This window comes from Hemitrygon akajei, chromosome 21, assembly GCF_048418815.1.
Source record: "Hemitrygon akajei chromosome 21, sHemAka1.3, whole genome shotgun sequence".
Lineage (NCBI taxonomy): Eukaryota > Metazoa > Chordata > Chondrichthyes > Myliobatiformes > Dasyatidae > Hemitrygon > Hemitrygon akajei.
Window position 1 is genome coordinate 387086 of NC_133144.1, and position 15159 is coordinate 402244.

General features: G+C 38.0%; 1 protein-coding gene across 5 annotated transcripts in view; it reads right to left on the reverse strand.

The window, feature by feature from the left end:
• bbs4 (Bardet-Biedl syndrome 4) overlaps positions 1-15159 on the reverse strand; it is a 125000-nt gene that overhangs the window by 96189 nt on the left and 13652 nt on the right. For all 5 annotated transcript variants that reach the window (XM_073024686.1, XM_073024687.1, XM_073024689.1 and 2 more), the window contains exon 3: positions 10433-10487. In XM_073024686.1, the coding sequence (XP_072880787.1) occupies positions 10433-10487 (55 nt within the window). The remainder of the gene's footprint in view (positions 1-10432; positions 10488-15159) is intronic.

The window sequence follows — 15159 nt, forward strand, 5'->3', positions numbered from 1 at the left end:
CCACAGAGAACATGGACGTGACAGGAGGGGAAGACAATGATATTGAGTTTATTGACGAGATTTTACCTGACAAGATTGGACCTGACGACACTGAACCTAGTGACCTGGATGGTGTCAAACAGCCTCGAACTGTAATACCAGAAGTGATTGAACAGCATTACATTGGACTTCTGAAGTTCGACAAGGATACTAGAAAAGCAAATCTGCCTGATGCATTGAGAACAGAAATAATAAAGCTGGGTTCGAAGTATTTCCAGGACAGTGAGGGGCCTTTCCTACCAACAAAAACCACTCAATGAACAAAACTTGGTTCAAGAGGAAATTGGGAAATGCTTGTGGTGAGGAAGTGACTCGCTCATGGCTAGTCTATTCCCCTTTTTAAAAAGTCTGCATTTTGTATCTGTTGTCTTCTCTATTCCCGGTCAGACCATCAATCCTCATTGGAGCAGGAAAGTGGATTCAACCAGTGGAAAGCATCTGAAAAGATTAGTGTTCAGGGAGTTCTGGTGATCTCATCTTTCAGAATGTCAATTTAAGTCAATAGCTCCTCCAGAAAAATGCATATTTTGCTCCATTAATCCATCAAATATAAGATCTTTTTAAAATATCTGAATTGATAAGGGGGGCAAGAATGAGGAAAAGGAATGGAGATGAAAAAAAGCATCACCGCGGAGCCTATGGACAAGAGGGGTGCAGCGAGCAGCTCTCCTACCCAAACATGTGGTAGCGAGGCTGACAATGGGACTCGTTCAGACGAAGCGGCAAGTATGATAAAAATTCTGGAAGAGATGCAGGGATTCCAAAAAGATATAAAACAGCAACTGGAGACCACCTCTGTCTGTCAATGGACTAGCAGTAATTTTGTGCTGCTCTTAGTTTTCTCTCTCTCCCAGTTTAAATTTTGAATTTAAAATTTAATTGTTGATTCTTGAAGAGGAGTAATATGTCTGTCTACGAGAAGTGGGAAGAATCCACATGAACCTACTGATAAAGGTAATGGAAGAGGAAAGATGCCGAAGGAAAGATCTAATGAAATGCCATCATAGGCTGAAGATATCGTTCGGACATTGAATTCAATTCAAGATCAGAACAGGGCAATTAAAGATCAACTGGAAAAGAATAATAATGAAATGAAGTTACTTTTGGGAAAACTTAGATGTGGAAACTCAAGTTACTAAACATGAAGAGGAATTGAAGTTAACTAAGCAAAAATGGTCTGAAACTACAACCCGTTTGGAAAAATATCAAAATAAGATTATAGACCTGGAAACTAGGTCTTGCTGAAACAATATACGAATTCTTGGATTGCAAGAAGAAACTGAAAATGGAGACGTAACAGTTTACTTTTAGAGCTCTTTCAAACTCTATTTCCGACTATTTTATCACAGCCGCCTGCTATTGAAAGAGCACACAGGCTGTCTACTTCGAAATTTAAAGACTCAAGCAGACCAAGATTTATTTTGGTCTGTTTTCATCACTTTAAAATTAAAGATCAAATAATGCGACAGGGAAGAAAACAGTTTTTAAATTCAATGAGTCTGAGCTCCGTTTTTATGAAGATTATCAGAAAGAAGTAATGAAACAAAGATCAAGATTTGCTTTGGTAATGAAACAAGCATATTATAAGAAACTATTTCCCTCTTTGAGTTACCCAACAAGAATGAAAGTTTTTCCTCTTAATTCTTCTCCACGTACTTTCTTCGACCCAAAAGCTGCATTGGATTTTGTTCAGGCTCTACCTGTCACTGTCACTGATGTTACTACTGAATGAACTATCTGAAAAGCTGTTTGATTATCTGTATTATTCATACTTCCAAAAGAAGATATATGAAGGCTATTTGGAGATTAGAGAGATTAATAAAAGATGATAAAAAAAACCTGCTCATCATTACATCCTATTGGATTTTTGGAAAGATTTATGGTTCAAGTTTGACTGTTTAAATGGCTAATTAGATATTTGACTGAGAAGAGGATAAAAGAATTTGTTCCTTTTATCTAATATTTGGTTTGATGTTTGTTGTTAATTTACTAATTGGTAGTTTTTCCTACTAATAGGGATTCTTTATATAAATATAAATTATAGAATATAATATATCTGGGAGGGTATAGCTACTTATGATATTACTGATTAATATTTTGGTAAATTTAGTTTGGTTAAATATACTATTAACCTTTTTTATCTGTTTTATTGTAGCGTTCTATAACTGAATTTAAAGTTTTCTTAGATTTAAAACTAAAAGATGGCGCTGGTTTTTCTCTCTAAGAGATTATATTATTTGGTTTTTTTGTTTAATATTTGATGGAATGTGAACACTCTCCTTTGAAACATTACTGTCTTTCTTGCAAGGTCATTTTATTTTTTTGTGTAGTGGCTGGGGGGAGGGAGAGACGAGACCGACAGAGCAGCCCATGGCTTTGTATTCTATCTTAGTTCGCTTGCCTTTTATTCGGGCTTTTGGGAGGGTGGGTGGGTTTAGTTAGGAGTTTTTTCTCATTGGGTAGTTCCGGAGCATGTGTGTTTTCTATATGGTTGTATTCTTCACCACTGCCATCTTTACCAATCACTGCCAATCATCCCGTATTGGTATGTGTTCTGCACACGTATAAAGTAAATTAGAATAAAATTATAGTATGGCAGTTAAATGGATTCATGTAATAAGTTGGAATGTATGTGGTTGGAATCTTAAAATTATTAATCAATTCCAACCTGATAAGTTTTGCTCAGGAGACACATATCAGGGCAGGAGATCAAAATATGATTTTTGGATGGTGGAATGGGTTACAGCTCCATGCTACTTCTCAGTAAAACTAAAGGCGTTTACTCGAGGATATTGAATCAGATTGTAATGGTAGATTTTTAATTGTTAAAGGAGTGATTTGTAGAAAGGTTGTTCTGGTCAATCTGTATGGTCCTAATTTAGATCCTTTTTTAAAAAAAAAAAGTATTTGTTTTATTGCCGGATTTAAATGAATATATGTTGATAATGGGTGGGGATTTTAACTGTTTAAATCCTATGATTGACAAGAGCTCAACTAATCAGCGACTTCCAAATCATTGTGTGTCAGTTATTAACTTTTTGACCGATTTTGGGTTGATCGAATTATGGAGGAATTTGCACCCTGATAACAGAATATTCCTTTTTTCACATGTCTATAAAAGTATTCGAGGATTGATTATATTATAATTGATCCCTGCCTTTTGCCTAATGTTTAAAAACTCTGAATATGATGCTATTGCTATATCTGATCATGCGCCTTTGAGTTTGTCCTTTGAATTTGATGATGTCATTTTTGCAAAACTGATTTTATCAGTTTTATTGAAAGCCAGATAAAAGAACTTTTTAATGATATAGGGAGGTATATCCAAATTAATTATATGGGATACATTCAAAACATTTTTATGTGGTCAGATTATTTCTTCAGCTGAACTTAAAAAACAGACTAAAGCAGAATTAGATAAAATTTCAAAACAAATTAAAGATTTAGATAATATCTATGCAACTTCCCCTAATATTGACTTTTTTGTTTTTTTTAAAAAAAAGGATGGAACTTCAATCACAATATAACCTATTAACATCCAATTGAAGGTTATCTAAAGTTAAAGAGCCAATTTTATATGTTTGGAGATAAAAATAATAAACTACTTGCATCTCAATTAAAATTGTCTGGAGCCAAATGGCAAATTTTGAAAATTCGTAGAAAGGGTGGCTCGGGAATATGAAGAAATTAATAAGATTTTTATATTGAACTTAATAAATCTCAATGTCCAGCAGATTCTTCTGTAATGCTTTTTTACGAAAGATTGGTTTTCCTAAAATTTCTGATGAGGACCAAAAAGCTCTTGATGCCCAAATTACTGAATCTGAAATACATAAAGCTAATTTTTCAATGCAATCTAGTAAGGCCCCGGGATTTGATGGTTATCGTGTAGAATTTTATAAAAAAATTTGGAAAATTGCTTTCTCCATACATGTTGGAGATCTTTAAAGATTCTTTTGTGAAAAGTGATTTACCCTCTACTTTTTAATGGGGCTTCTATTTCTTTAATTCTCAAAAAGGATAAAGATCCTACTGATTGTGCCTCATACAGACCTATTTCATTATTGAATGTTGATGCTAAGATTCTCTCAAAGATAATAGTCAATTGGTTGGAGAGTATTTTGGGTAAAATCATTTTTAAAGATCAAACAGGCTTTATAAACAGCCGTTATTCTTTTTCAAATGTTCGGAGATTATTTAACATTAGATATTCGCCCTCTTCTAAAACTCCACAATGCGTTGTATCTTTGGATGCTGAAAAAGCATTTGATCGAGTCAAATGGAAATATTTATTTAATGTTTTAGAAAAATTTGGTTTTGGTATTAATTTTAATAATTGGATCAAAATGATATAAAGCTCCTATTGCTACTGTTGTCACTAATAATTGTAGGTCTCCTTTTTTCAGCTATCATGGGGGACAAGACAAGGTTGTCCATTAAGTCCTTTGTTATTTAACAATATTAGAACCCCTGGCTATTGTTCTTGATGAAGCCAAAAATATTCATGGGATTTTTGTGAATGAGACCATGCACAAGATCTCTCTTTATGCTGATGATTTATTGGTGTATATATATCTAAGCCTGAATAATCTATTCCAGCTTTGGTAAAATTATTTGACATTTGGAGATTTTTCAGGATATAAAATACATTTTAGTAAAAGTGAATTACTCCCTTTAAATGAATATCTCTATATATAATATTCCTTTTAAAGTTACAGATTCTTTTAGATATTTGGGTGTCATAATTACAAAAAATATAAGGATCTTTTTAAAGCCAATTTTCCTCCTTTAGTGGACTCTATGAAGTACTCATTTAGTAGATGGAGCCCACTTTTTCACTTGCTGGTCGTATTCATGTAGGTAAAATGATGATTTTACTAAAATTTTTATATTTATTTCAGAATAATCCTTTTTTTTGACTAAGAAGTTTTTTGATTGGATTGATTCTATTATTCTATCTTTTATTTGGGATAATAAAAGACCAAGAATTAGTAAATGTCATTTACAAAAGCTGAAAAAGGATGGAGGTCTCGCTTTGCCTAATATAAGAATGTATTATTGGGCTGTTAATTTGTGATATGTCCTTTTGGTTATATTGGGGTGATAGGAACGATCGGCCAATTTGGGTAGACCTGGAACTGAGAGCTGTGAAAGTTTTATTTAACTTCGTTGTTAGGACTTGCTCTACCTATATAATTAGCTAAAGTTGCTAATTTAAACCTATATCCTGTGGTTAAGCACTCTTTACAAATTTGGCTCCAGTTCAAAACATTTTTTTAATCTTTAAAAAATTTAAACTTTGTAGTATAATTTATTGTAATTACTTTTTTAAACCTTCCTGGAGTGATCCAATTTTTTTACTTTGGAAAAATGAAGGTACAATTTCTTTTTTGGATTTATTTAAAGAAGGCAGATTGATGTCTTGTGAACAATTAGTTGATAAATATTCTCTCTCATATTCACACTTTTTACAATATCTTCAAGTTAGACATTTTTTACAAAAATATTTAAGTAATTTTCCTTGCATATTGGAGGCTGACTTGTAAGATACTATTATGAATATGAACCCTTCAATTAAAAAGTTCTATTGGAAGAATTTATTATTACAATGGGATAAGCGTCCTTAAGATTAAACAGGATTGGGAGAAGGAACTCAATTTGACTTTTATATAGGAGGACTGGACACGGATTCTGAAGCCGATTAACTCTTCTTCAATCTGCGCTAGTCATTCACTGATTCAATTTAAAATTGTACATTGTTACCATTTGATGAAGGAGAGGCTTCGTCATTTTTCCATTCATGGTTTTCTTTTTTCTTGGAATATATTTTTCTTGCACTTTCCTTATTTCTTGTAGGAATTTCATCCAATTCTGCTCTACTGTCCCTCTACCTAGCTTACTTCTCCAATCAACTTGGTCCAGTTCCTCTCTCATACCACTGCAATTTTCTTTGTTCCACTGAAATATCGATACACCTGATACCAGCTTCTCCTTTTCAAATATGAACTCAATCATATTATGATCACTACTTCCAAAGGATTCCATTACCTCTAGCTCACTAATTGCCTCAGGTTCATTACACAGCACCCAATCCAAAACAGTTGATCCTCTGGTGGGCTTATGGACAAGCTGCTCCAAAAAGCCATCCCGTAGGCATTCTACAAACTCCCTCTCCTGAGATCCAGTACCTTCCTGACTTTCCCAATCCACTTCCATATTAAAATCCCTCATAATTATCTTGACATTTTCCTTCTGACACGCTTTTTCTATTTCCAGCTGTAACTTGTAGTCCACATCCCAGCTGCTGTTTGGAGATCTGTATATAACTGCTATTAGTGTCTTTTTATCCTTGCCATTTCTTAACTCGACCCATAAGGATTCTACCTCTTCTGATTCTATGTCCCTTCTTTCTAGTGATTTGATATCGTTGCTTACCATCAGGGCCACACCACCCCCTCTACCTACCTTCCTATCTTTCCTACACACTGTGTATCCTTGGACATTCAGCTCCCAATCACATCCATCATTTAGCCATAACTCAGTGATGGCCACAATGTCATATCTTTTAACCTGTAGCTGTACAACAAGCTCAACCACTTTATTTCTAATACTGTGTGCAGTTAAGTACAGTACATTTAGATCAGTATCTGTTACCGAATTTGCTATATTTCTATCACACAGCAAATTATCCTGTCTATTTACCTGCCTGTCCTTGTCATCTTTGCTGCTCAGTATCTTTGACTTATTTCTATTTTCCTCTTCCTTGACCCTAACACCTTGGTTTCCTTCCCCCGCCAACTTAGTTTAAACCCTCCCTAACAGCTATATTAAACAATCCCGCCAGGATATTAGTACCCTTTGAGTTCAGGTGTAACCCATCGTTTTTGTATAAGTCATACCTCCCCGAAAATAGATCCCAATGATCCAAGAATTTGAAGCCCTGCCCCCGCACCAGTTACTTAGCCACACATTCATCTGCTTAATTCTGCTATTCTTGCCTTCATTAGCGCGTGGCTCAGGCAGTAATCCTGAGATTATTACTCAAGATTATTACTTCAAGAATGGTTGAAAAGTGATAAATATTTAATGGTGCAGGTGGCTGGTAAAAAGACTCTTACTAGGAAATAGTTATCACAGGAGAGCCCAACCTTAAATGCATGGATGGAGATTACAATGGACATTTACAAAATGAAAAAGATAACAGCATCTGTTAATCATAAGTTGGAACAATTTGATTCATACTGGGAAAAAATGGTGTAACTACGTAACACCTCAGAGACCTGATTTTATTCTCACAAATCAATGAATATGTTGTATATTTAAAAAAAAAATCACTCCCTACTTGTACATAGTTTGCTTGTTCTTTCTTTCCTCTTTTCTTTAAGTGTATACCTCAGATAAATATTATGTGGAGATTTGTGGCATATATGACTGATATATATGTACAATATCTGAAATACATCTTATGGAAACAAAAAAAAAAGGCTTAGTGTTCATGAAAATGCCAAGAATCATCAGGAATGCTTCACACAGTGGAAAGAAATTTAGCTGGAAACAGGAGTTATTGACGCGGTATTTCAGTCACAGATTGAGAAAGGAAAGAAGAAGTGGCGTGTTATCTTAACGAGAATCCTTCACTGAATAAAGTTCCTTGCAACTCAGAACCTGGCTTTGCAAGGACACAGGGAGTCACTTCAGCTAGATGATGACTCCAATGTGGGAAATTTCCTTGGATTACTGAAACTACTGGCCAACTTTGACCTTGTCATAAAAGAACACCTCACTCATTTGGGAAGTCATCCTGGATCCATGTCTTACCTTTCACCGGGTGTCCAGAACGAATTCATCCATATGATGGCATCCACTGTTTGCCAGAGTTTACTGAGAAGCATTCGTAAATTCGTATGTGGAAGTTGATTTTGAGAGGAAAACAGTCTGTGTCAGAGAGTCCTTCCTTGGTTTTATACAGATAAGCCAGAAGGATACTAAGAGCTTGGTTGAAGACATCTTGAAACAGCCAGAGAAGGACAAAATGGAGCTACAAGATTGTCGGTCACAGTGCTATGACAACACTGCTGTGATGGCTGGACACAGAAGTGATGCTCATCAAAGAATAACTGAGAAAAACAACCCGGCAGAGTTTGTGAATTGCAACAATCACTCAACTTGGTGGGTATTCATGCAGCCAAGAGGGATACAATGATGGTCACGTTTTTTGGAACCATCGAAGCACTCTACGTGTTTTTCTCTCATTCAACACAGCGCTGGGAAAAACTCAAACGCCATGCCTGTGGTTAAGTCAGAGTCCAAAACCAGGTGGAGTGCAAGGACAGAAGCAGTGAAGCCCATCAACAAGTACCATGAGGAGATACTTCAAGTTCTCCAGGACATGATAGACAATGAAAACGTGACCAGTGAACAAGAAGTGACGCAAGGCAGCTGTACAACCGCATGTTGAGTTACGATTTTCTGATTTTTACTAGGATTTTGGAACGAAGTACTCATTCACATTGACTGTATTCAAAAGAGGCTGCAGGATCCTAGCATGAACTTCCACAATGCTGCCCTGGATTTGAAAGCCCTCCAAGATCATTTTCATGACAAAAGAGAAGCATTAGTCAGTGAGTCACTCGAAGAAGGAGTCGGTCTCTGTCAAGAATGGAATATTGAAGTTGAAAGATGTCAGAGATGAAACAAACGAATGGCTGATGAGAACTTGAGAGATGCTGGGTTAACAGCTGAGGAGAAAATGGAAAGAGTCATGAAGGGAACACTCGACCGTTTTCACAGAGAAATGGATGAAAGGTTCGTTCGTTTGCACGACAATGACGCCAAGTTTGGGTTCCTTCTCGATGTTGAGGGATTGTGTTATGGCACTGACAGTAACGACCTAAAGAAGTGAGAAAATTTGGGTGAATCATACAGCTCTGATGTTGATGGACAGCAGCTATATGAAGAAACTTTGGATTGCAGAATGTTGCAATCAAGGCGGGTCAACATGAAAATATCAAGACCTGAAGAGTTGCTTGAATTTATTGTTCAGTATGGAGATGAGAGCGTCTTCCCCAATCTTCACATTGCTATTCAGATAATGCTAAAAATTGCAGTTTCCATCAGCAGCTGTGAGAGATCATTCAGCAAGTTAAAACTAATACTTTCGTATTTGAAAGCCTCCATGGGTCAAGGGCAGACTCTGTGATCTTGCTCTGCTGAGTGTAGAAAGAGAAGAAATTGAAAAAACTGACTTTGATCACATCATAAACCAATTTGCATCAGTGAAAGCAAGGAAGGTGCAGTTATAGTTTTCATGTAGTGCCATAATTTGCTAATTAAAAGATTAATGAGCTTGACTTGTATTTTTGAGCTGATATTATGGTAAAGTTATCTAAAAGATGGGTGTCAGATGTTTGGACAGCGCGCAATTTCAGCGCTTACCATAGGCGCTATTTTCTGTAGATACGCCCCGGGAAAGATTGGGTTTTTATGAAAGATCAATAACTTTTTCCCATGGCAGGGGTATGAAAAACAAGAGGACATAGGTTTAAGATGAAATTTAGAGGAAGTTTTAAAGAAGGACAAGGGGAAACTTTTATTTTTACAGAGTTAATAGCTAGAATGTGCTGCAAGAGAACCAGATCCAACCATTGTGTTTTAAGAGGCATTTAATTAAACAAGGCATAGAAAATATGGCCCTAATATGGACAAATGGGATCAGTGCACAGGACAAAAGGACAGCATGGACATGGTAGGCAGAAAGGCCTGTTTCCGTGCTGCACATTTCTTATCACCCTTCAACAGGACCATGTGCTAATCATTAAAAGGGTGTTGGGTAAATTGGACTTGATCAAAATTAAATGGGCAGAAAAGTTTTGCATATTGATGGGGAGTAGAAGGGATATAGGACCAGAATTTAGTAGAATAGTTAAAAAGCACAGCTGTGGGTTTTGTCAGGATATGAGCTACAGCAGAGTTAGAGTCAGGCAATCTTATAAGAGATGGAAACAGACATTGTGGGACAAGATGTAACAGTTCTGTGAATCAGCAGCTCATCTTGGGACCCAGTATAGCTCCATGCCTGCAAACAATGTGGTTCAGAACTTTGGAGCAGGTGTAATGGAGTTGACTGTGGTGGTGTTCCCAGTACTTAGCTGGAGCCAAATACATACCTCATTATGGAAAAGGAAATTAAGCCTTATTGTTGCTTCTGATCAGCAGCTCCACTGAAATGGGAACAGGTTTGGTTGTGAAGTCCATGATCAAAGGGCCTGTACCATACTAATCACAACACATTTCGTGATAACACACAACATCCACCATAATTAAGAGCAAAACAGGAGAGTAAGATCAGTTATCATCTGTTAAAGCACAAATTAAACAAAATTAAAAACATCACCTTTTTTTGATCGTGGTTTTGGAAGATCAGCTGAAACATCCGAGTGTAGCGTAATCTGGGAAAATTGAATATGGGAATATAGTGAGTCAAACTACAACAATGCTCTACCAATGCATTCCCATCAGTAAGCCCACAGTGAAGCATATTCTTGGAGCATCAGATTACTTACCACTTTCCTTCAACCCAATTTGTTCTAATTAATTAGTGTACCAGTGGCCACTCCCAGGGCAGGATCTGCAGAGCTCCTTTTACACTATCTTTTCAATGTGAAACAACCAAAGCACGAGTCTAGCCCTTATTAGTCCTGACAAAAAAACAATATTTGTTCTGTTGGACAAGTTTGTTAGTGCCAAAATCAAGACAGCTATTCCATGTATATGAAGCAATGATATAGAACAGTACAGGCCCTTCAACCCAGAATGTTGTGTTGACCTATTTAGAACTATTACATGATCAATCTAACACTTCACTTCTGCACAGCCCATAACCCTCCAATTTTCTGCCTCCAGCACCACCCATGACAGTGCATTCCACTCTCTCTGTAAAAAAAAAAACACCTATCTCTCACATTTCCCCTAAACTCTTCCCCAATCACCTTACATTGTTGGCTTGGGATAAAGGCACCAGCTGTCCATTCTGTGCATGCCTCTCATAATAAGACAGTAAGACCATAAAACAAAGGAGCAGAATTAGGCCATTCAGCCCATTGAGTCTGCTCCATCACTCCATCATGGGTGATCCTGGATGCCACTCAACCCCATACACCTGTCTTCTTGCCATATCCTTTGAAGTCCTGACCAAATGATCAACTTCCACCTTAAGTATACCCATGGACTTGGCCTCCGCTGCAGTCTGTGGCAGATTATTCCACAGATATACTATCAGGCTTAAAAAATTACTCCTTACCTCTGTTTTGAAGGGTCATCCCTCAGTTTTGAGGTTGTGCCCTCTAGTTCTGGATACCCCAACCATAGGAAACATCCTCTCCACATCTACCTTATCTAGTCCTTTCAACATTCGAGAGGTTTCAATGAGATCCCCCGCATTCTTCTAAATTCCAGTGAATACAGGCCCAAAGCTGCCAAAACACTCCTCACATGTTAACCCCTTCATTCTCAGAATCATCCTCATGAATCTCCTCTGGACTCTCTCCAACAACAATACATTCTTTCTGAGATATGGGGCCCAAAACTGTTGACAATACTCCAAGTGCTGCCTGACAAAGTGTCTTATAAATGCTCAGCATTATCTCCTTACTTGCACATTCTATCCCCCTTGAAATAAATGCCAACATTGCATTTGCCTTCTTTACCACAGACTCAACCTGTAAATTAAACTTCTGAGAGTCTTGCCTGAGGACCCCTATGTTCCCTCTACACCGCTGATGTTTGAAGCTCTCCCCATTTAGATAGTAGTCCACACTATTGTTCCTTTGACCAAAATGCATTATCATACATCTTCCAACATTGTATCCCATCTGCCACTTTTTTGCCCATGCTTCCAATTTGTCTAAATCCTGCTCCTATCGCATTGCTTCTTCACCACTACCTACCTCTTCACCTATTTTCGTAGTATCCACAAACTTTGCCACAAAGCCATCAATTCCGTTATCTAAATCATTGACATACAATGTGAAAAGTAACGATCACAATACTGATCCCTGAGAAACACCACTAGTTACTGGCAGCCAACCAAAAAAGGTAAATTTTTTTCCCAGTTGCTGTCTCCTGCCTGTCAGCCATCTGCTTTCCATGTCAGAATCTCTCCTGTAACACCGTAGGACTTTATCTTGTCTAGCAGCCTTACGTGTGGCACCTTATCAAATACCTTCTGAAAATCCAAGTAAATGACCTCCACTGCCTCTTCTTTGGCCATCCTGCTAGTTACTTCTTCAAAGAACTTTAACAGATTTGTCAGGCAAGATTTCCCTTTACAGAAACCATGCTGACTTTGACTTATTTTATCATTAGTCTACAAGTACTGTACCTCTAAACCTCATCCTTAATAATAGACTCCAACACTTTCCCAGCCACTGAGTGGCTTATAATTTCCTTTATTTTGCCTTCCTCCCTCTCCTAAATAGCGGAGTGACATTTGCAATCTTTCACTCCTCCGGGACCATGAGATTCTTGAAAGATCATGACCAATGCATCTGTTATCTCTGCAGCAACCTCTCAGGACTATGTGACGTAGTCCACCTGGTCCAGGTGACTTATCCACCGAAAGACCTTTGAGTTTGCCTAGCATTTTTTTCCTTTGTGATAGCAATTGCACTCACTCCTGCTCCCTGACACTCACAGACCTCTGGCACACTGCTAGTGTCTTCAACAGTGAAGACAGATGTAAAGTACCCATTAAGTTCATCTGCCATTTCTTTGTCTCCCATTACTACCTCACCAGCATCACTTTCCAGTGGTCCAATATCAACTCTCACCTCCCTTTTTTACTCTTTATATAACTGAAAAATCTTTTGGTATCTGCTTTATATTACTGGCTAGTCTGCTCTCCTATTTCCTTTTCCCTTCTTACAGCTTTTTTAGTTGCATTTTGTTGGATTTTAAAAGCTTCCCAATCATTCAACTTCCCACTCACTTTTCCTACCTTACATGCCCTTTCCTTGGCATTTATGCAGTCCCCAACTTCCTTTGTCAGCCATGGTTGCCTACCCCTGCCATTTGAGAACTTCTTCCTCTGTGGGACATATCTATCCTGCGCATTGTGAACTATTCCCAGAAACTTAAGCCATCTCTGCTCTGTCGTTATCCCCACCAGTATCCTCCTCCAATCCACCTGGGCAAGCTCCTCTCTCATTTTTCTGTAATTCCTTTTATTCCTTTGTGATACTGATACATCTGACGTGCTTCTCCCTCTCAAATATCAGTGTGAAGTCAATCATATTATGATCATTGCCTCCTAAGGGTTCCTTTACGTTAAGCTCCCTAATAAGATCTGGGTTATAAGACAACACCCAGTCTAAGATAGCCTTTCCCCAAGTAGGGTCAAGCACAAGCTGTTCTAAGAAGCCATCTCGTCTTTAAGTGGATTTGTACTTAAGTTGTAATAAGTACATCCGGCATTATTTAGAGTCAGTTAGTCAAACGTTTGTCTTAGTATATAGTATATATTTAACCTTTCTATGCATATAAAACACTTGAGAAATATATGTATTCCAATAATTAAACCACTGCGTTGCTTAGTAATAATTGTAGCTTTCATCAGGGCAGGGCCTTTCACATGCTCCATTATTCTCACTTTATCCTTTAAAATTGTTCTGATCGTTGACCGACTGTAGCCTAATACTTTTCCAATGACTGATGGCATTTCACCTCTTTCCAAATGCTTTATTATTTCCACTTTATTTTCAATCGCGATCGCTTCCCTTCAACGGAACAGAAACACTGCAGGCAGCGGGTCCCGAGCTCCGCCGGGTCCTAAGGACCACCGCACTGAATTCCCCAGGTTCTAAAGTCCACCACACTGAGACAGGTTAAATGTGACAAGTGGAGGCTGTGCTGGGTTTGGGTATTTGATCCTCCACAATATTCCGCATGGGAATTTAAACTGGAGGTGGCAGTTTTTTTTTACGAGGTCGAGTTGCGAGCTCGACATCAACCCGGCACGGGAGCGGTCTGTCACTGGATCAAACTCGGGAACCTCCGTTCTCGAGCCCGGCGCTGATCTCACTGCGCCTCCAGCCGACCAGAACGGTGGGGGGGGGGGGGGGTCAGGGTGAATCTTGCTCAGAAAAATTTAAGCCAAATACAAAGTTACACACGCAACACAGTGTCAACTGCAACGACTTAAAATGGCGGACGGCATCGTGATCCAATTTAAAATGGTGGACAGCCTCGCGATCTGACTTAAAATGGCAGATGGCATTCTCCTTCCTCGGTCCATAAGTCAGATGTTCGTAACTCAGGAACTACCTGTATTCAATAAATTCCCTCTCTTGTGATCCAACACCAACTTGATTTTGCCAATCCCCTTGCATATTGAATACACTACAATTGTGTCATTACTCTTATTACATGCCTTTTCCACCTCCCTTTGCAATCTTAAACCCACATCTTGGCTACTATTTGGAACCCTACATATGATTCCTATAATGTTTTTTTCATCCTTGCAATTTCTGAACCCACCCACAAAGATTCAACATTTTCTGATCCTATGTCACCTCTTTATAAAGATATACAGTCGGCCCTCCTTATCCGCAGGGGATTGGTTCCGGGACCCCCCTCCCGCGTATACCAAAAATCACGGATGCTCAAGTCCCTTATTTAACCTGTCTCAGTGCGGCGACCTGGCGCAGCTCTGAATTGGCAATGTTTCTATTCATGAAAATAATCACGATCACAATTGAAAATAAGGTGGAAGTAATAAAGCAATCAGAAAGAGGTGAAACGCCATCGGTCATTGGAAAAGCGTTAGGCTACAGTCAGTCAACGATCGGAACAATTTTAACGGAGCATGTTAAAGGCCCTGCCACGTTGAAAGCTACAATTATTACCTAGCAACACAGTGGTTTAATTATTGAAATACATATGTTTCTTAAGTTTTATATGCATAGAAAGATAAAATATATACTATATACTAAGAAAAATGTTTTACTAACTGACGCTAAATAATATCTGTTCCGACTTCAAATCCAACTTAAAGACAGACTCAGAAACAGAACTCATTCATAACCCGGGGACTGCCTGTACTTTTAAATAATCTCTAGATTACTT